This window comes from Monodon monoceros, unplaced genomic scaffold (assembly GCF_005190385.1).
Source record: "Monodon monoceros isolate NGI ecotype Baffin Bay Population unplaced genomic scaffold, NGI_Narwhal_1 Super_Scaffold_17, whole genome shotgun sequence".
Classification (NCBI taxonomy): Eukaryota; Metazoa; Chordata; class Mammalia; order Artiodactyla; family Monodontidae; genus Monodon; species Monodon monoceros.
Genome location: NW_021703773.1, coordinates 24,504,748 through 24,526,532, shown reverse-complemented (window position 1 = coordinate 24,526,532; position 21,785 = coordinate 24,504,748). Strand labels below are relative to the sequence as shown.

Sequence of the window (21,785 nt, the reverse complement as noted above, 5' to 3'; positions counted from 1 at the left end):
GTTTCTGAGTGAACACCTGCCTCAGGTAAGTGCCTTTCAACACGTGTGAACAAATCACAAACGTCAGAAGGACGAAGATCCCAGTGAAGGAAAGGTTACTTGACAGTTCCCTTTTAAAACATCTCAAACAGTGGACACCACGACACTCACAGCCAGCAGTTCTCAACTTTGTGGTCTCAGGAGCCCTTCACACTCAGAAAAGTCATCGAGCAGCCCAGACGGTTCTGGTTTGCCGGCTTTATCTATGTTACACTACGTAAGGAGTTAAAATCGAGAAAAATGTTGAATATTTTTGTTAATATTCATTTAAAAAATATTTAACCTATGACATTTTGTCTCAGGTAACGTTTTATGAAAAATTACTACATTTTCCAAAACAACAAAAAAAAGTGCATTGTTTTGCACTTGGGGGAACCTGCCTCGCGTCTGGCGTGGAGACGGCGGATCCCACGTCCCAGCAGGCGTGGGTCACGCCCTGGGGCCTCCGTCCACACGTTGGGGGATGGAGGGGGACAGAGGCGAAGGATGCCCCGGAATTGACAGGAACTCGCCACTGCCCGGGTGGCCCTGGGGTTCCCTGGACCGCACCGTGAGAACCACCACCCCGGCAGAACTGGCCAGCTCTGGGGCTGAGTTTTCTCGTTAAAGGACAGTCTGTTTTTTGCAGAAGCGTTTTCAGCGTGAACCACACTACCTTCAGTTCATGTTTGTGCTTTAGCTGCTGAATCTCTACCGCGCCCACCGCGTTTGCCACCAAATGTCTCATCTTTTTCTCATAGTGCTCCTTTAAGCGGGTTAGGTCATGGGAAAGCTACAGTACAAAGAGATACAAGCTTTTCACAACACGCTCTTTCCGGTGCTTTGAGACAATCTTACATTGAAAGGGCTTGAGCAGCGTCTGGTGGGTGATGTTCACGCACCAAGGTCCTACTGCCCCGGGCCCCCCCTCCTAGCCCACCGGCTCTCGAGAAATAAACACATGAGTGAGGAAAACACATCATCAGAAGACAGACTCCAGGTGAGCCAGACTGGAGACTCTTCTATGCTAAACAAGAGAAAGTAAATGCACAGAAATATGTGGGTACCGTCACGCCTTTACGTTTTGGTGAAATTAAAATGATCAAAAATGTAGAAATATATATAATATTATTCCGTTGTGTCAGCACCAAAGCAAAAGAAGCTTGAATTCAAGATTGTATTGATGGGGGAAATGATTTGGGGATGACCACGTAGATTTTTAAGTCTCCAAACTGACATAACTTTCTCTGCAGCCCACGGGGATGGGGTGAAATCTTGTAATTCAGTCCTCACGTGATCACGAACGTCTCCAATATGCAAACCGAGGCCCCTGCTCCTTAGTGAGTGTTTCCCATGTCAACCCAGACAAGGACACCTCAGCAATTTTTTTTATAAAATCTGAGACTATGAGGGGAGTCTGAAACGACTTACAGTGTCATCTTGGCAGCTTCTGAAATACGACTTTTTAAACTAGGAAACTTGGTACTCCTTAGAGCTGCCCTCGGGACACTGCCCCACAGGACGGACGCGTGCTGGACCTGGTGAGGACTCTGCACTCGTGGCCGCCCGGGGCTGGCCCTCCACCGTCTCTGCTGCTGGGCCGCCCGGCCTCCTCTATCAGCATTGCTGGTGGTGCATCTGGGAACACAGGTCCAGCTGGGCGGCCAAGAGGGCGGAGTGTCCACTAAGTAATCGTGCCCACGGCTCAGGGGCCATCGCCTGACCAGCCCAGTTTGCACGTCATCCGCCAGGCCTGCTGAAGTCGAAATTTACGAGCGTTTTAACCGCTCTCCAAGGCCCCACTGGGTGCCCCATCCTGCTGAAATCAGGCCCCAGTGCCGTATTTAAAATCTCCATTTAAACCTGGAATGTTGGACTCGGCTACAACAAGCCAAGCGTCACCTTAGTTACCAGCTCTGTTTAAAATTACAGCTGTAGCTTCATTCGCTGGTTAAGTCGCAGCTGTAATAACTCTGGTGACAGAGACAGCTAAGTTCTGGGGAAGCTTGTTAATGATATTGAGTAGCTGGGTTGACCACCACCAACTGGCAGAGTCTTCCTGAGTTTCAGGACAAGGTTACAGACTATGCGAACCCTATGCGCCCGTAGTAATCTGTAAGCCGCACCGACGTGGAGGCCACGTCCAGGGGCCCATCGGCCTGGTTACGGGGGTGCAGGCAGGGGGAGGCGTAACTGATCGATCCTGCCCTGACTTATCGATTCTGCTGTGATGACGAGGCACTAGCCACAGCCTCCACCAGCGTGCAGCCTGCATCTAGACCTCACACAGAAAGGACATGGAGCGTGCTGACGTGACCGTGGACGGCAGTGTGAATCACCCTTTTACCAACAGCCAGAACACCCAACGACAAGAGTATTCAGGGTGGCCAGTCACCCCTGGACACCGGACACCTCAGTGGGGTGATTTCCCTCAGCAGGGCCTCTCTCAGGTCCCCACCCTACAATCTCCAGCCCCGGAATCCACTCCTGCAACCTGGAGCTTCTCCCTGGACCCTCGTCTCGGGAGCTTCACACACACACACTTCCTCCCTTTAAGGGTGCTCCTGGGCAGCTCAGCCGCTTTCGTCCTATAACATCCTTTTGTAACATGTTCTATTTTTATATCTTCCTGTTTGTGTTGAGAACACTGAGGTTCAAAACATCCCGTAAAGGACAGCAGGGCTGTGCTGTGTCCCACCCGGCCAGGCTCCATCCATGCAGCGGGCTGGGCACAGACAGCATTATGTGTACACAACACAAATATCCAGGGAATGCTTACTTACGTAAGTTATTCAAGATAGCGAACTCGCTTAGGGCCTTTGGAGGGATTTAGTTTATATAAATTTAATTTTCCCATCCTGCCGAGATTCTATTACGTGAACTAAGGGGAGTCTTCTCTTTTGCCAACATCTAGTGCTTTTCTCAAAGTACATATCAACAGCTTAAAAAACGACAGTTTAAAATAGTATGTGAATGAAAATGACATCTTATAGTCCCGTCCACATGTCCACGTGAGAACGTTTTATCTCTCAGGCACACACACTGGACACGTACTTGCTTTTTGTGGTCGCTGCGCAGGAAGGACTGGGGGACCCCGTTTCTGCTCTCCGAGTCGCTCTGTTCCTCGTAGCTCTCAAATTCGCTCGAACTCCACCCGTACTCCAGAGAGCTGTTTCCACCTTCATCTCCATTCTCAACATCATCATAAATCATTTCATCTGAATGCATAAATGCCAAAAGGAAATTTAAAACGTAGACCCTCGCTGGCTCTTGTTCTGTCTGTGCACGTTCGTCATCTGACCACATCGTTGGGGGCTGGCACCTCAGAAAAGCTTGGAGGAACGGAACCTCAGGTGTGGCCGCCCCCGGAAAGGCGCTAGACTGATGGGCGTGGGGTGACAAAGCTCTGATAACCCCCCAGCCCCATCCACGTCCTGAGGACCACTGGTCTATGAGAAGCCACCACAATTATACCAAATGATGTCTTGCCCATAGAGAACTTCTGACAAAGGAAAATTTTTCTTTAGATAAATGTATGGAATAGAAACAGATTAGACATACAGACAGATTAACAGATCACAAACAGATGGATGACAGAGATATTCAAATATGAATGCAAGTGAAGCTTACTGCAAACAACTATAATTTTTGCTTTTGTGCTAAAACTAGCCCACAGTACCTATAACCTTTTACTGTATTTAAATATCTTCATCACATCAGTCATCTTAGAATTAGTGAAGAGCACATCTGTTTACACCGCCAGACACAAGGCCAAAGGCACTGCCTGCAGAGGGGACACACCGGTCTAACAGAACATTTGTCACCTTCGGCAGGGGCACCGCCAGCCCACCTTTTGTTGCCGTTTGGTTTTTGAGACCCCAGATCAGCCCATATGCGCTGGGAAAGGTCTACCAGGGAGGATCAATTACTCAAAAATGCATTTCAAACTTGGTTTTACAGCAACCTGCCTTTAGTCTCCACGTTATTTGCAGCAGGTACTTAAATAACTACCCCGGAGCACACTTATTCTAAGGACCTGGCTGGTTTATGTAGAAAGGGGGCCGAAGGTAAGCACGGGTCTCCTGTCATGTAGGAATCTCGGGAGGAGGCCTCCGTTAGCTGAGGCCCTAACGGTGCTGGGGACCTGACAGCGTCCAAAGCATTTGTGGGATGAATAAATGAATGCACGCTTTTAATTAGGAAGTTTGCTGTCAGTTTTAAGAACACGTCCTCTATTAGGCTGGGAAAGTTCCCTCCTATCAGGAGTTTTTAACACTGGAAGGCATGGTACCAAGTACCTTCTAAGCGTGTATCAGGATGAGCGTGTGGTTTGTGTTATTCGCCTGGTTCTGTGGGAAATGACATCTAAAGAACCAGCCAATGTTGAAAGATACCTGAACTCTGGAGACAAACCTCCAGGGTTAGGATGAGCTTTGGCTTGTTTGCTGAGATGCTGCCAGACGTGGTTTCCTGACATTTCATTTGGGGTGTTCTGCATCACGCCTTTCGGGCAAAGGGGGCTCTAAGTTTGTGCTAACACCCTCAGGGGGATGAGAGGGGGTCAGTTCACTTGCTCACTACTCTTTCCTGCCTTCTATGGGGTTCAGTACCCTTTTCCTTGAACTATTCCTCGAGGGTCTACGAGCGGTGAAGCTCTCCAATCTGCGTCTGAGGTCGCCCGTTTCTCTCTTGTTCAAGGACAAGACTTGGGCTGGATGTGAAGATGCGGGCTGGAACCGAGCTTTCTTCAGCACTGGGGGAACATTATCCTGCTGTGTCCCAGCCTGTCGAGAAGTTGCAGTTCCTCCCGGGTGACTGCGCCCTCGCTCCTGCTGCTGTTAAGATATGCACAGTGGGCTGTGCTCGGCAGCTGGAATTGTACACGCCTCGTGGCGGATTCATGCTCAACCTGCTTTGAATTCGTATTTCTACAACCCGGGAACTTACATCTGTAATTCTGGAAAATTCTTAGTAATTCCTTCCTCCATGACTTCCTGTATATCATTTATTAGAGACATGCTGGCCCTTCAAGCCTCCATGTTTCTTCCCTTTCCATTCATATTTTTCCCATCTTTAACTCCTCCTGTTTCTTTTCAGGGTAACTGAGAAAATTACCCTACCTTGAGGGCTGGGATATAAACACGCGCACACACAAAATTGTAGCGCACAACATCGGTGAGACACCGTAAGCTTACAAAACGTGATTACAGACACACAGAGCTGTGCACCTAAGGTTTCTGCCTGCCCGCGTACATCCAGAGGGAATGACGGTAAACTGCATCTCATAAAACTCCACCCCAGACAAAAATCAAACCTGGCTCAGAGTCTGAATTTTCTCTTGGCACGTCATCATAAATGGCTTCTTCCGGATCTGGAAGAAAAGGAAGGGGAACTTTAAAAACCGACCCCGACCCAGGGAGAGCGTCCTGCACTTCACGGAGCTACAGACTCCTGTGATGCTACGGCTACTCGAGAAGTTAATGTTACGATAAGGATGACTCGTGGGGCCTTACCAAAGCGTGAGCACTGTTTTTAGGGCAGAACACTTCCTTGGGACGGAAGGACATCTCTAAACGACGCGGTTGTGAAATGTATCCAACAGGAGTTTTATGGTCTCCAAGCCAATTTATTCCATTATTTTGCATTCAATTACACGTCTCTACACGGCTCTTTATAAACATTTTTAACCTTTTGCAGTTGATGTGTTCTGATACACAAAAATTACAAAGGTGGCGTGCAGTCTCAGAAACAAAGGGACAGCTTCACTGCTGCTGTCGGGTAGGAAGCTTCAAAATCAACCGATGGCTTCATCTCATTTTTCACCCCTGCAGTTGAAACGTGGCCACACGCGCGTATAAAAATGCTGAGCTTTGAGGACAAAACCTCTCAAACTGCATTACGTGAAACGTTAGCATCCTAGGAAACTGTAAGGTGTTTTCTTTAAAAAAAAAAAAAAAAAAAAAGGAGGGATCCTCGACGGGCAGATACTCCGTGTGTGTGTCAGTGGTCCTACAGGAGAGCAATGGGGTTTGAAGTTCATGCACATATTCGTAAGAGCTCCATGCTCTACAGGGAAGCCAACCAAACTATAGGGTCCTCCATCCTGGAACCCACGAAGGTGACTGGTTACTAACCAACGCAAGCCAAAATGACATAAATACAGCCTCGCCCTCCTCTGACGTGCGGCCACCGTCCCCTCCCCACATTCCCAGGACCCAGCTTCTTCTCGTGCTGCGCTCAAGCTCCCACGTCAGAGAGCCTTGCTGTCCCGGAATAATGTTTCTCGACTGTGACCACGGTATTTGCAGCCCCGTTAGACAGTGCGGGGGCTGCCGATGCACAGACCTTACTTTCAAATACAGCTGTTCTGCTAATAAAAACAAGTCATGGGGCTTCCCCGGTGGCGCAGTGGTTGGGAGTCCGTCTGCCGATGCAGGGGACACGGGTTCGTGCCCCGGTCCGGGAAGATCCCACATGCCGCGGAGCGGCTGGGCCCGTGAGCCGTGGCCGCTGAGCCTGCGCGTCCGGAGCCTGTGCTCCGCAACGGGAGAGGCCACAACAGTGAGGGGCCCGCGTACCGCAAAAAAAAAAAAAAAAAAAAAGAGTCATGGGAGAACGTCAGATTTTACTTGGGAAATAAAATTGCTTGAGGATAGTGAGGTGACAACTGAATCCTGTAATGATCCAGAGGTAATAGCCCCCTAGTAGAAGCATCTACTTATGCTGAGTTGTTTGTTTTGGCAATGTCATAATTAAAACCAGAATGGAACATTCCAGGGGAGGATTTAGTAATTAGGAGATTAAGATGGTTCTACCTTGTAAGTCAATCATATAAGATGACTACACAGAAATCAGTGAGCCAGTGGACAGTAAAAGGGATAATTAGAAAAGTCTCACTTTAAAAGAAACAATAAAGAACAAAATTAGCTCTGCTTTCTACACCACACACGGAACAGAAGGTCTGCTGCACCATCTGGTCAGTGGCCTGGCTTAAGCACCTGCCACTCCCTCTTTAAAATGGCACCATGAGAAATCATCTCATTGGGGATCACAAGAAGCAATGCCTTGTTAAGGCCTCAGTCCCCAAATCTCTAACTTTTATGACAAAAACCAAGACCTGTACTAGAAAGAATCAATCAGGAAGAGGGAGATGCTGGGATGCAGACAGCAGAGATGATCTGATGGGAGACAAAGTGACAGCTTCACGGGGCCCTGGGGAAGCATCTATACAGTCAGCTCTGGTCAGTACTTCAGGTGAATGGACACAGGACAGGATAATAACTGGCTGAGGCTGACAAATACGCACTGTCCCCAGGGGGCTCAGGGGTGGCCCTCCAGGCTCCCGGCGGCCGTGGTACTCACTTTCCATCCAGGCTGTATTGGCCGGATCTGCAACCCACCGGGCGAGGGCACTGTCCTCCTTATGGACTGGACCTTCACTTAAAGAAAACACACCAGAACATCAGGATGTTGAGAATCCCTCCAGTGATTAAAAAGTCACTGTGCGTGCAAATTGGGCACTTTCCCAGGTAGCATTACAGGATACACCAGGTTCAAGATTTCCTCCACAACCATGTATAAATAAGTGCATTTGAATGCCTACCACACACACACCACATGTCTAGCACAGCATCCAGTGCAACAAGACATGAAGAAATGCAGTCCCTGTTCCAAGAGGCCTGACTCGTCCTCCTGTTTCTCAGATCTTGCAGAGGGTCCACTATGTGCCCCAAACGATGCTGGGTTGTACGGACACACCCAAGTGAGACTTGGGCCTCTCAGTTCCAGCAACAGGGCAGACTTCAGTACAGCACTTTCAATATTGGATAGAAAAACCAGGCAGGAGATCAATAAGGAAACAGAGGATGTAAACAGCACTACCGACCAACTGGACCCACCAGACCTCTACAGAACACACCCCCCACCAGGCTTAAGAGCTACAATTATAAAACTCTCAGAAGTAAAGGATGAAAAAGCTTCAGGACATTGGTCTTGCCAATGATTTATTGGACAGGACACCAAAAACACAGGAAATAATATGAAAAAATAGATAAACTGGGCTTCAACAAAATTAAAAACTTTTGTGCCTCAAAGGACACTACCAAGAGAATGAAAAGACAACCCACAGAAAGGGAGAAAATTCATGAATCACTTATCTGATAGGGGTTTAATATTGAGACTATATAAAAAAATACCTACAACAAGGGCTTCCCTGGTGGCGCAGTGGTTGAGAGTCCGCCTGCCGATGCAGGGGACCCGGGTTCGTGCCCCAGTCAGGGAAGATCCCGCATGCCGCGGAGCGGCTGGGCCCATGAGCCATGGCCGCTGGGCCTGCGCGTCCGGAGCCTGTGCTCCGCAACGGGAGAGGCCACAACAGTGAGAGGCCCACGTACCGCAGAAAAAAAAAAAAAAAAAACCTACAACCCAACAACAACAAACCCAATTCAAAAATGGGCAAAAGGACTTGAATAACATTTCTCCAAAGAAGACATGCAAATGGCCAATAAGCACGTGAAAAGATGCTCAACATCATTAGTCATCAAGGAAACACAAATCAAAACCACCACGAGGTACCACTTCACACTCACCAGGATGGCAATGATTTTGAAAAGCATGAAATACGTTTAGTAAGCTTGGAAAAATTGGAGCCGTCACACAGCTGGTGGGTGTAAAATGGTGCAGCTGTGACGGAAAAAAGTTTGGCTGTTCCTCAGAAAATTAAACATAGGATTACTGTGTGATCCAGCAATTCCACTCCTAGGTATGTACCCAAAGGAATTGAGAGCAGGGACCTGAACAGATACCTGTATGCCAACGTTCACAGCAGCGTTATTTACAGTAGCCAAAAGGTGGAAATGACCAAGTGTCCATCAGTAGATGGGTAGATAAACAAAATGTGGTATATACACACAATGGAATATTACTGAGCCTTAAACAGGAAGGAAATTCCAACATACACTGCAATACGGATGAACCTGGAAAACATGATGCTGAGTGAAATGAACCAGACACAAAAGGACAAATACTGTACAATTCCAATTATATGAGTTACCTAGAGTAGGCAAATTCATAGAGACGGAATGCAGAATAAAGGTTACAGGAGCTGGGAAGAGGGGGGATTGTGGGTAGGGTTTCTGTTCAAGATGATGAAAAAGTTTCAAACGTAGATAGTGGTGATGGTTGCACAACAATGTAAATGTATTTAATGCCACCAGATTTTAAACTTTAAAATGGTTAAAATGGCAAATTTTATGGTATATATTTTTGTCACAATTTTAAAATGAATAATGCAATATACCAAAAACCAGAATGGTCCACTTTAAATAAGTGAAATGTACTATGGTATGGGAATTATAACTCGATAGAGCCGTTTAAAAACAAAAAAATAAACACACCTACCATGCACCAAGCATGTTCCCATGCTAGGTGGTAGGTGCTCTAAGACTTGGTAAAACCTGGTCTTTGTCTTTGAAGAATTCAATCTAGTAGCAAAAAGGGACACAGAAATAACAGTGAGAGCACAAAGCCATCAGTTAGAATGGAGGTGTGTGCACAGAGCTCTGGAAGCGCAGAGGAGGAGTTTCATGAAACGAGACATTTAAGCTGGGTTTTGAAGGGTGAGTAAGAGTTTGCCTAGGGGAGGGGATTTTCCTGGGAATTTCGAGCAGATGCAACAGCATTTGTGAAGGCAAGTGGCATGAAAGAAAGGCTTATAATCAAGTCAGTTTCAAGAATTTTAGATGAAAGCTGGGTTAGACAAAGTTAAAGATCCTTTCTCCCCCTCGGGATTCTGAGAACCTTTACAAGGTTAAGTACTCTGAACGTCTCTGGCAGGGAGACGGGAGTGGTGCGTCATCCAGCTCTCTGTGGCTGTGGACCCGTAGTTTTCTCTTTTTCTGCAAAGCATAATGTTAACGTCTTAAAGAGTCCTGGTGTTTACGAAGGCCCGATCTGGGGTCCCTGGGCTAGAGGGCAGAGGGTACGGAGGACAGAAAGACCACGGGGCGGGGGAGGGGCCTGGGCAGTAAGAGCCTCGGAATCACTGCGCACGACATTTCAGGAGAAGGTCAGGGACTCAGAACATCCGTGGAAAATTAGTAAAGATACCTGTTTGTTGGATCCTCAGAACTCAAGGAATTCAACTGGCTGTCTTCTGCTCCTTCCTGTGTCTCTGCCAGGAAAGAGAAAAAGTTCACACTGTTTTACGCCTGAAAGAAATGTTGAGGAAGTTGCTTTTTATCCTCAAAATGGTTTCATATTTTCCTTTCTTATCAACGAGAGGTTTACCTTATTGTAAAGATGATCAACTGATAGATTTAAGATTTTCAGTTTTTAGATCAAACGTATTCAAAATAGGATTATAATGAAGAGTGACACCCAAAGGTCTTATGAAACAACCTGAAATAAAACGGTGCCCAAAGAAACCAAGCTAGAGCAACACCCTAATTATCTCCTGTTTCTTAAGTTTTCATGGGAATTTGCAATTGTGATTTACTTGAAAATGTGTCTACATGACAAGCTCAAAAGATTCTCAAGGAAGAAGTACTGAAGTTGGTGATATCTGACAACCAAACTCCCTGTTTTCCTCAACTGTCTTAACTGGGAAGGAAAGAACCCTCTGACTGAAATTTCACACAAATATGTCCTGATCGTGCTTCTGTGACGCCAATGTCCTCGGGGCTACTCCTGCCCATCAGGACGTCCACACCTGGGACAGTCCTCACGGTGCGTCCCAGCACAGAACACGGCAGCAGGGCAGGTGAGAGAAGGGAAAACTCAGCCGAGATGCCTTTACTGGGCTCATTCTGAACAGAACCGACGGCACTCCTCCAGAGGAGGGATGGTTCGTGTCTTCAGCTGCCCTCCTGACCTGGACGTGCGGGGGGTGGGAGGTGAGGAGGGAGTGGCAACCGCCCACGGGCTTCAGCCGGGACAATGGTGAGCTGCACACTCGGGCCCTGGCTGCTCCCACAAAGCACTGCAGTCTGCGCGGCTTATGGACAACAGCCTGGAGGCTGGACGTGCAAGGTCAAGGCGCTGGCAGGTGCAGTGTCTGCTGAGGTCCGTTCCTGGTTCATAGACCATCTTCTCTCTGTGTCCTCACTTGGAGGAAGGGCTGGGGGCTCTCTGGGGTCCTTTATCAGGGCCCTGAACCTATGCGTGGGGGTCCATCCTCATGACCTCATCACTCCTGACACCGTCGCCTTGGGGGTTAGGTTTCAACATGTGACTTTCGGGGAGACACTCACTCTCCCTTCAAACCTAAAAACTGAAGCCCTGCAGAAACAGCTGATGCTGAAGCAATGCAGCCAAGGGGCATCTGCGAAGACGACGGGAGGCGGCTGCCTAAACCACGTCCTCGGAGCTACACGCCTGCTTCTTCCCGCTAAGTGGAGGTGAAAGCCGTGACTCACTGAACCAAAACCCCAGTCACGGAGCTGGGCCCCCTCAGCACCCCGGCCCCCGACAGCCAATATCACAGGTACGGGGACAGGCTCCCTGCACCTGCCCGGCTTCCTGAGGAACCTCCTGATTCTCCCGACTCCTGCCCCTCTCCCGGGTCCTCAGTGTGCCTGCTACACACGCATGCACACGCACACACATGCCCCAGGTGTGCAGTCTGCCCTGAGAGACAGAGAGTACCTTCTGCCCTCCCCCCCAAGCCCCCTGCCCCGCGAGGTGAGGCACAGGTGTGGCAGCGCTACCTGCGGGGCCCGCGGGGGTGAGGGCAGGGCTGGAGTAGGCAGGCAGCAGCAGGGGCAGGCCGGAGGGCACGGCGTAGCCGCAGGGCACAGGTACCGAGTACCCGCTGGGCACATGCAGGCCCCCGCCCTCCCCCTCAGCCTCCGGGTCCGGAGGCGGCGGCTGGTCCTCATGGAGGGGTGTGATGTCGATGACGGAGTAGGGGTTGACTCTCGTCGGGACCCCGGGTCTCAGTGGTTCCGCCAGGGCGTCTGTGTCCGCTCCCGTGCCATTTTCATGTCCTGAGGGTGAGAGGAGACCGTGGCAGACACCCGGCCGTCAAGGGCACGGCCGACACACCCCAGGCCTGGAAGCACTGTCCTTTGGGGCATCGGTGGGGTCAGCGCGACCTTGGAGGCAGGGCACGCAGCCTGGCTGAGCCCAGGGAGGCTCCTCCAATGAGGCGAATGGGTGACAAGCTGCCAGAAGTGGGGGGGTCACTAACCACGTGGAGAGGTGGTGACGGTCCCAACCAGACCATCGGTGAGTGAATAAAAGTCACCAACTCCACCCCCAAATTTTAAAATATAAATTAAACGTCTACATTTCATCTCAAATGGCATTATTTTGAAAAAATGTTTTATGCAACACAGTGACAAACTGGTGAGGCCATTTTTATTAGAAAATAACAATACCTGTTTCCTCCAAAATATAAATAGAAAGGTAGGTAGACAAGACTGAAAATCACGGAAAATAGAAAACAAATAAGAGAATCTCGGCCAAACTTGAGTTAAGTCATTTCAGTTCACATCGTATCACAGAAACATCACACATCTCGGGCTCCCGGACCCCACCTTCCCCAGGACGTTCCAACCCACAGGTGGGCCGGCTGGTCCCTGGGAGGCCCGAGGACGCACCTGATCCAGCTGCGGTGTTGGTGGCGGGGATGGTGGTGTTGGAGGCGGGGCTGTCTGCTCCCGTGTCCCTGGCCTCGGGGGCACCCGGAGCCCGTCTGTCTGCTTCTGGAGCTTCATCTACGCCGTCGAGATCCAGCTGTTCCCCCTCCTCTTCCTCATTGTTGTTAGTGTCGTACTTGACTTCATTCTCTGAAGTTTAAGGTAACGTAAACCACAGTGTTAGCGTTACCGGGAAAACGGCTTCCACGCTCCTAAACACACCGCAGCCAAAGTCAGCCAGCGATGAGCACCCAGATGGGCACCTGGAGGTGCTGGCGGCGCCAGGACACGCCCTCCCCGCATCCCCCGCCGGGCTGGCCCACTGACTTTTTTTTTTTTTTTTTTTGCGGTACGCGGGCCTCTCACTGTTGCGGCCTCTCCCGTTGCGGAGCACAAGCTCCGGATGCGCAGGCTCAGCGGCCATGGCTCACAGGCCCAGCCGCTCCACGGCATGTGGGATCTTCCCGGACCGGGGCACGAACCCGCGTCCCCTGCATCGGCAGGCTGACTCTCAACCACTGCGCCACCAGGGAAGCCCTGACCCACTGCCTTTCTACTGGGGAGAGTTCGTGCCATCAGGCTTTGGGGCAGCGATCTGGCTTTCCTCTCAAAAGGACCCACAACTCACAGTCTGGAAAGAAAAAAGGAGAGACAGAAAGGAAGAGAAAAAGCACTTCCCACACTTTACACCTGGACTGAGAACCCCATTCGTAAAAATCAACTTGGAATAACATTAAATAAACCACCAGGCGAGGAGCAACGTGTAACTCAGCAGTTCCTACACAATCAGTATAATGATTTCATCCCTTCTGTTCATCCCGGCGGGCTGCGTACCATCCTCACGGTTAAAATCCACAGCTGTGAGCTACCTGTGTCACCCTGGTCATGAGAATTCTTTCCAACACTGCTTTCTTTGGGGGAAAGTGAGAGGGGATGCAAGGATTTGCTGATATAAGAGTTTTTACATAACAAACAATAAGATCCCTCATGCAGACTTTTAAAAGAAAAAAAAAAAAAGTCAGTTGAATTTAAAGGATCAGAACATTGTTCCTGCCATAATCTCAAATCACTAGGGGGTGACTTTCTTTAAAAATCCTTTTCAGGAAAAAAAAATGCATATGCTGGAATTAAAATGTGAAATGGCATTAAAATCCTCTGTGTCTATCTGAGTTTTCTGTACATTATGTATATAAACACTAAATAAATTACACTTACAAATATTTTGTTCCAAAAAGAAATGGGTGAAGGTGGTCACGGGAGAGCCTGTGTCTCAGGTCCCACGGCTCACGTTTTGTTCTGTCCCCTCCCAGATATTTTAGAGCCTATTTAGTGCGAGATATTGTAAAGCTTTTTTCTAACAATTTTCATAAATTCACTTGTAGGTATATTTTATCTAATTCTCAAAGTCTGGCAGTTGTACGATATAATCTCAAACAAGAAGTTTGACAAGAGAAAACCCCAGCATGTAGTCCGGAGTCCGTGCTCTCAAGAATCTCAACACTGCCCGGCATGATCTGTTGTTACTAAGTCAAAACATAAGCTACTTTTTCCCCATCACTTTTGTCAGGGTATTTAATTGGTATTATTTCCCTGTCACATGTATTTGGCAAACATGAATTTAAGGAAATGATGACAACTGTATTTAGAAAACGTTCTGGAAAATTTTATTTTTCTGTTTCAGAGATTTTTTTTTTATTTTTATTTTTTATTTTTTTGAGGTACACGGGCCTCTCACTGTTGTGGCCTCTCCCGTTGCGGAGCACAGGCTCCGGACGCGCAGGCTCAGCGGCCATGGCTCACGGGCCCAGCCGCTCCGCGGCATGTGGGATCTTCCCGGACCAGGGCACGAACCCTCGTCCCCTGCATCGGCAGGCGGACTCTCAACCACTGCACCACCAGGGAAGCCCTGTTTCAGAGATTTTTTGCTCTAATATGTGTTCGCCGGTTTACTTCAGTGAATAAACTGAGTACCTAATGATTTAGCAAAAAAAAGAAGGAAAGAAAGAGGCGGCACCTGTAGGGAAAGCGGGGTGGGGTGGGGGAGGGAATCCATCAGTCCCAGCCCAGCCCAGCAGCCCGCAACTCCTGGCAGAAGTTAGGACCAAAGGCCACAGTCCACACAACTGACCAGGAACCCTGGTAATCAGGATGGGCTGCCTGGGGTCTCTGGCACTCCCAGTGGGAGAGCACTGGCCGCAGGGGTCATCCCTCCTCTGTGAGCAGACAACCCTCCAGGACAGCTGAAAACCCATTAACACCTTTTAAAGATGTGCCACAAATTAACACATTAAGGGAAAAAAAAAAAGAGTATTTGTAAATTCAGAGATCGGAGCTAGGCATGTTGTTCCTGGGGCTTGTAAGACCATAAGCTGATTATAATATTCAAGCTTAACCCGAGATATGCTTCTCTTTATTTCAAATGAAGGCTATTTGTTTCTTAATTCCTCTTACTGTTATGAAGGAGAGCTTTAAGAAGCAACAGGCTGCACACAGCCCCACCAACAAGGGGCTATTCACAGCCCGTCCTCTGCTGCCTCTAGGCTCTGCGTGTCACAGCTGGGACCAGGTCCCAGGGCTGCAGGGTGGCGGAACAATGCCGCCCCCTGTCACCCGCTGGCACGCCACCCGCTGTCCTTCACTTCTGCCCGAGCTCGTCACTGTCACCGGGCACCTGGTGAGGACTGTCCCGAAGCAGCAGGAACATGGTGACATTGCTGACTTCCTTTCCCCACCATGACTCACTTTTCTTTCGTTTTGCTATTAATTATAGAAAAGCTTTAGCTGGTAGTGACTTTACCATCATCAAAGTGTTGAGTTCTACATCCTGAGACATCCTGGACCATCTTGTAATACAGTGTTTACATCCCGGAGCATATTCTAACTTGACTCTCTGAAAGCCTCCAGAGGCCCCGCCTCTAAGAGCTTTATGGATGTTACCTCCTGAGGGCGGGGCTGCTCCAGCTGTTATCCCAAAGGAGAAGGAAACCGAGGCCTGGAGAGATGCACACATACCCCCGGTCATCCGCTCGCGCACCTCAGGGACCACGCTCAAACCCGAGCAGCTGTGTGCAAAACCCTCGAAGCCGCGGGCTTCTCCGCCACACCCCACCTCCTCCCAAATCCCACTTTACCCGGACGATTTGACTTGTCGCCAAGGAAGCTTCTGGAAAAGGCACAGGTGCCTGATGACAGGTAACGATGGACATGGATAGCGTTACCTCACCTGAACACGTTATGACACTGTGCACAGGATACCATGCAGCCACTGAGAATGACAGCTGTGAAAGCTATGCGGTGACGCGGAAAATACTTGTAAAGTTTCAAGTATGACATAAAAATGTATACTCAACAATCTTAAAAATGTAAATTCAATGGCTGCAATTATGCAGAGAAGAAATATGAGGGGAAAGACAGAGAACATATGAAAACACAAGTGTCCCAGTGGTGCTGGGGAGAACGGACCTCAGTGATTTCCAGCCCCTCTGTCATGTTCAAGGGAATTATTTTTTTTAAGATTTAATTTTATTTATTTTTGGCTGCGTTGGGTCTTTGTTGCTGCACACGGACTTTCTCTAGTTGCGGCGAGCGGGGGCTACTCTTTGCTGCGGTGCTCGGGCTTCTCCATGCGGTGGCTTCTCTTGTTGCGGAGCACAGGCTCTAGGCATGCGGGCTTCAGTAGCTGCGGCACGCGGGCTCAGTAGTTGTGGCTCACGGGCTCTAGAGCGCAGGCTCAGTAGTTGTGGTGCACGGGCTTAGTTGTTCCACGACATGTGGGATTTTCCTGGACCAGGGCTCGAACTCGTGTTCCCTGCATTGGCAGGTGGATTCTTATCTACTGCGCCACCGGAGAAGTGCCGCAAGGGAATTTTTAAGAGGACAGTTTCATTTTCACAATGGGGGAAATTATACCTAAAGCATCACTGAATCATCAAAAACGATGCCAGGCTGTTATCCCCATTGCTAATCGTCACAAGTGTTAACTACCCAGAAAATCTTGTATCAGAGTATAATCACGTTTAAGGCATGGTACTAACATGTTTAAATTGTGGTCTTAGCCCTGGGCTGTCAACCAGGAAACAGCCATCAGCCCGGGGAGATGGAGCTGGTCCTCTCCCGGCATCCTCAACACCCCACGTCGGCGGGACCTCCCCAGGCTCCCCAGAGGAAACCTCCCAGGCGGCCCATGTAGAAGGTGGTCCACGTAGAAGGTCCCACCTTCTCCCAGCTGCGAGTCACCTCCCAGCTAAGAGGGGCCCTGCCTGGGGATAGGGTCGGGGGAATCACCCGTGAACAGCCTGGCAGGACTGGCTGCGCCCCAGGAGCGACGGGCTTTGCCGGTGAGACTCGCTTGCGACCGTGAAGACAGCAGGCGAGCAGGGCCCAGGAGCACCTGGTGCTGGAGTAGCAAGGGGTGGGGGGGCAAGCGGCCCACTGCGGGGAGAGGACGGAGGGCACTTGTGGGAAAGGGTGGTGAACTCTGCTCGGCCCTCAGCGCCCCTCCAGCCCCCGGAGGGACGCTTCGCTCTCTGCACCTGTCCTCTTCCGTCTTTATTGAGGCATGAGTGACAAATAAAAACTGTGTATTTATGGCGCAGGACTGGATGATTTGATCCACCTGTGCTCTGTGAAATAATCACCGCAATCAGCCTCCACCCCACACAGGTACCGTCTTCTCTCTTCTCTGCTTTTCCCGCCGGCAGAACATGTAAGCTGCCCTCTCAGCAGACAGGCCTAAGCATCTCATCCCTGCGGCTGGACCTCGGACGCGGCCTCCTGCCAGCTGAGTCCCCGCACAGGCCTGGCTGCCACCTCGTGGTGCCCGGGCATCTGGCCATGCACCCTGGGCCGAGGCCTGTCCCAGGCTTGCAGGCCCGCCCGCCAGGACGTGGTGCTACTGGGCCAGGCCCTCTCCTCCCGGGACCAAGCGCAGAGGTGCCTCTGGGGGTGAAGGTGGACGGGCGTTTCTGCAGAACTCGGGGCGTGACTGGGAGGCCGAGCCCCTGGGGGGTGGGCACCGGCGGACACTGGGCGTTTGTCGAGAGCAGGGCAGGCAGGCGTGGCCTCCTCTGCGGAAAGCAGACCCTGTGTCCTGGAAGGACAACGCACCTGCCACCAGGTCTGAGCAGCACGCACGTCACCCACAGTCCTAAAAACCAGGTGCAGGTGCTTCTGGGCCTGCCTTTTGTATTCTGATGCCCCCAATAGCCGACACCCCCTGAACACCTCGGAGCCCGGCAGCTCCCTATCCTGCATGGGTGCCGAGGGTGCTGGTGCCCCATGGAAACAGCGAAACGGCACAGAAGACAGCGACGGCTGGTTTCAGTGAAAGGCCAGGAAGGAAGGGGCGGGAGGGCAGTCGGGGGGTAGGAGGGAGCCCACTGCCCGGGCCACACTCGGGAGCGTGCGGCCAGCACCAGGAGACGGCCCAGCGCACAGGGGGCCGTGGGGACCCCAGGCCTGTCCCCGAGAGGCCACGCTGCCCGGCATCGTCTGGGCATCACCTCCTTGACGGGGATGAAAAGTGGTGAGCGGTGTTGGTCTGTCTCGCTTTCAGTTCAAACAGTCAAAGTCGGGTCTAGCCTGGAAGACCCCAAAGGCCAGCCACTCACACTCAGATCAAACTGCGGCCCGAAACAGGCCCCAGAACCCCTGGCAGACCTGGAGGGAGCCGACAAGGAGGCTGCCTTAAGCTCCGCTGGCAGGTGGCCAGTGGTCGCAGGGTTCGACCTAAATCTCGTCTCTGAAATGGGCCGTCACCCCCCTTACCACCTCCAGGGGGTTCTGATGGGTCGGGTGAAAGTAAACACAGGAGACCCTAGACACTGGTGTGGGCACTGCAGGGATGGGTGGAGGGGCTCGGCCAGGACTCCAAGGGCCTGGGTAGACCCTCCTCCCTCCCAGGAGCTCCTAGCCCAGGCCCCACCCCAGAGGCCACGGGTTAGTGATGCCCAGAGCATGGAGCCTGGGAAACAGCCCCAATTCACCTGCCCCGCCACCGGCCTGCAACCTGTTACCTTCCCGGGCGGGAGCCGGCGGGCCCGGATGGTCCATGCTGCCACGTCCACCTCGCTCCTGGGCTCGGAGGATCCGGGACCTGCGAGGATGAAACACGCTGTCAGGGCCGGGGAGACGGTGGCCCCGGACGCCTCTGGGCACCCCACCGACAGCCTGAGAGAAGGAAAACGCAGATTCCATCCATAGCTGCAGCGAAAGATCTAAGGACGTGAGGACCACAAACTGCCTCGAAATAACACTCAGGGCAAAGCCAAATGGAGACTGCCGGTGTCTTGACGTCACCTTGAATTGCAGCCAGGCGTTGATTTTTGCAGCTGGGTTCAGTGGCCGGACCCCTCCCGGCCCAGGACGCCTTGATTCTCTGCTTAATTTCACACATGTTCTAAGGGGAGAAATGGACACACAAGTCCAATGGTTTTTCTTCCTCCTTCAACTAAATCTTTAACAGTTCTGAGTGAAGGATTAGTTTCTGAGGATGAAGGAGGAGGCTGACCGTTTCCTCAAGCCCTTTCGAGCCAGCGGGTCAGTAAACCCTTGGGTCCGGGCCGGATGCCTGCATCCTGCTTTGTTTCCTTTCTCTTTTCTGCTCTTCCTGTTTCCTCGCACGCTGGTCTAAGAATTAGCGTGAACCGCCAGGCCGGGAGAAGGCTGGTCCCACACCCCTCAGCATCCTGTGAACCAAGGTCTCTGGTTATGGGTGTTGACACCACCAACACCTGCCTGGATTCTTCCAGAACGGTTGCAGGAAAGCAAACCTCACTCGGGAAGCCGCACTTTGCAGAAGCACCTTCCCGGTTCTCAGGGTCCCAGATGAGGCCCAGGGAAGCCCCTCAGTGACACCCTAGCCCCACGGACGACACACGACATTCAGTGACGCCAACCGAGGCAGTTCACCCTCTCGGAGAGAAACTGCATTGCGGTTTCCAAACCATTTACGACAGACACGTTCAGACCACAAGGGTCAGGGAACTCGAGTCCTGGAGAACCTGGAACAGTAAGCAGACGACCAAACCTTTCTCCACGGGGAGACATGCCGGCTCCTGAGAGCGAACGTAAAACGACTGCTTCCGTTTCAGTCAACAAACCCTCAACCAACACCTGCCACATCCTGGTCTGTGAAGTCACAACAAGGGGACACGCATGCGCACGTGCACGGCCACGTGACCGAGGTGTGTGCACACGTACACATGCTCACACACGTGCACAGAGGTGAGTGCACACACGTGCTCACACATGTGCACACACATGCACACAGAGGTGAGTGCATGTGTGCACGTGCACACACACACACACACACACACACACGGAGGCCCAGGGGGCTGCAGGGAAGGAACAGGAGGGAGGACAGGAGGATTCGGGGCCTCAGAAGCACACAGAACCGGGGCGATGTCCGCTGCCATGTCCTCCCCCAAGAAGTAAATCAAAATACCCGAGTGCGTTTTTAACATCCCGTTGGATTCACATCGGCTTCATGTGGCGCCAGGTCAGCAGTGACATGACACAGACACACGGACCGTGTCCACGGTGCTGAGCCTTAGGTGACGCCCAAGAAGGAAGCAGGTGGGGCCACTGGGCGGCCCTGGACCCGGTGCCAGGACCCCACAGGCACTGCTGGGCAGGACAGACATGGGTCCGCAGAAGGAAGACAGTGCAATCCCTGTCCTGGGAGGAAGCGAGGAAGAAGGAACTGGTCGGGGCTCCTGGGGCGATGAGGGCTCCCACGTTACTTTACATCCGCACCACTGACTGAGGACGGAGGCTCTGCCTCACTCCCCCAGCACGAACCAGCCAAATGCAGAGCAGTCCGAGGACCTGCCGGGTCGGTGAGAACAGGGCCCAGAACAGGGCCCAAGTTGCCAGGGAGCTGGGCGTCAGAGCAGAGCACGCCCCATGCACCCCTCTGTGTGACCCCAGCACCATCCCTCGCAGACACTGCTGGCACTTTGCCCAGGCTTGTCCAGAACAAGTGGGATGCAGAGCCATGCGGGACCTGCCAGCCATGTGGCTTTCCGTGTCTTATAGATTCGGGTTTCTCAATCACGTCATTTACTCACCTTAAACCATGCTGGACAAATCTCATTAATGCTATTTGTTTCTACTGAAAATGCACAAAACAGAGTCAAATTGACTTCTCGTTTCCCATTGCTAACGTGTGGGACAAAACAAAGAATGACTATGCCTGTGCTTTTTCTTACTCTGATGCCTGATCCTATTAAACAGCCACCGCTCACCCTCAGAGTGCTCCCAGGATGCCAGGATGGACCTCGCAGCCGTCCTAGTCGTCCTACCCGAGGGTGAGAAGCTGAGAGAGCACGGCTCTTGTCTCCAGAGGCAGAGCTGGGACTGGAACCCAGGCCCCTGGTGCCTCGGTCTGTGTGTGTGACTGCCTATTAATTTCAGTCAGACCACAACACTCAGGGACTGTTTTCTTCCCAAATCAGCATCCATGGGAAACTGCCTTCCTGGAAGCTCACATACACACACACACACACACACACACACACACACACAGGATCTGCCTCTGGATTTGGGGGGCCTGGGTGTCCGTGATCTGAATTCCACTCCACGCAGGCATCACCCAGCACTGAAGTTTCAGCCCCTGGACCTCCCAGCAGCCCTAGGAAGCCTGCTCCCCGAAACTGGGCACCTGCCATCTCCCGGATGCCCTCCAGGTGTTTTTAGGGACGGGATGAAGCCCGATCGGCCCACAACCGACCTCGGGACGGAGGACAAGTCTCGCTTTCACAAGGCTCCTCCCCAGCAGATGAGCAGCAGGAAATAAGGCCAACCTGGGCTGCAGGGCTGTGGGGATTATCACTGCCATTTTCCAATTTAAGCATCCTAATGAGAGATTTCATTGTGCACTCAGGTTGTGGTTTCCAACAAAAAGATGACACACGCGGTAGAAGCAGCAGCCCGGAGAGACGGGCACAGAGATGGTCCCTGCAGTGCGGCTGTGACTCTGCCTCAGAGCCTGGGCGGCGACAGAAGTGCCCCAGTCACTTGATTTTTTTTAATTTCATGGAAATAGCCTGAGTCTTTGCTCCAGTGAGGTTTCCAGCATCTTGGCCGTCTCTGCAGACCTGCAGGGAGAGCACCGTGGACGTGTGGACG

At 51.5% G+C, this 21,785-nt stretch overlaps 1 protein-coding gene across 19 annotated transcripts in view; it reads right to left on the bottom strand.

The window, feature by feature from the left end:
• The window catches only part of ARHGEF10 (Rho guanine nucleotide exchange factor 10), an 88,568-nt gene that overhangs the window by 54,475 nt on the left and 12,308 nt on the right, over window positions 1-21,785 (bottom strand). For 7 of the 19 annotated variants that reach the window (XR_003794177.1, XR_003794178.1, XR_003794180.1 and 4 more), the window contains exons 1-8: window positions 18,641-18,925; window positions 12,618-12,806; window positions 11,724-12,002; window positions 10,126-10,189; window positions 7,381-7,457; window positions 5,333-5,389; window positions 3,073-3,236; window positions 695-811 (exon numbers count right to left, since the gene is read on the bottom strand). Coding sequence is in view for 14 of the 19 variants with exons in the window: in XM_029226410.1 (XP_029082243.1) it covers window positions 695-811; window positions 3,073-3,236; window positions 5,333-5,389; window positions 7,381-7,457; window positions 10,126-10,189; window positions 11,724-12,002; window positions 12,618-12,806; window positions 18,641-18,851 (1,158 nt within the window). In the remaining 5 variants the exon portion in view is untranslated. Of the gene's footprint in view, window positions 1-694; window positions 812-3,072; window positions 3,237-5,332; window positions 5,390-7,380; window positions 7,458-10,125; window positions 10,190-11,723; window positions 12,003-12,617; window positions 12,807-18,640; window positions 18,926-18,953; window positions 20,171-21,785 lie in introns of those variants that run through there. The other 12 variants (XM_029226414.1, XM_029226415.1, XM_029226416.1 and 9 more) reach the window with 12 other exon arrangements.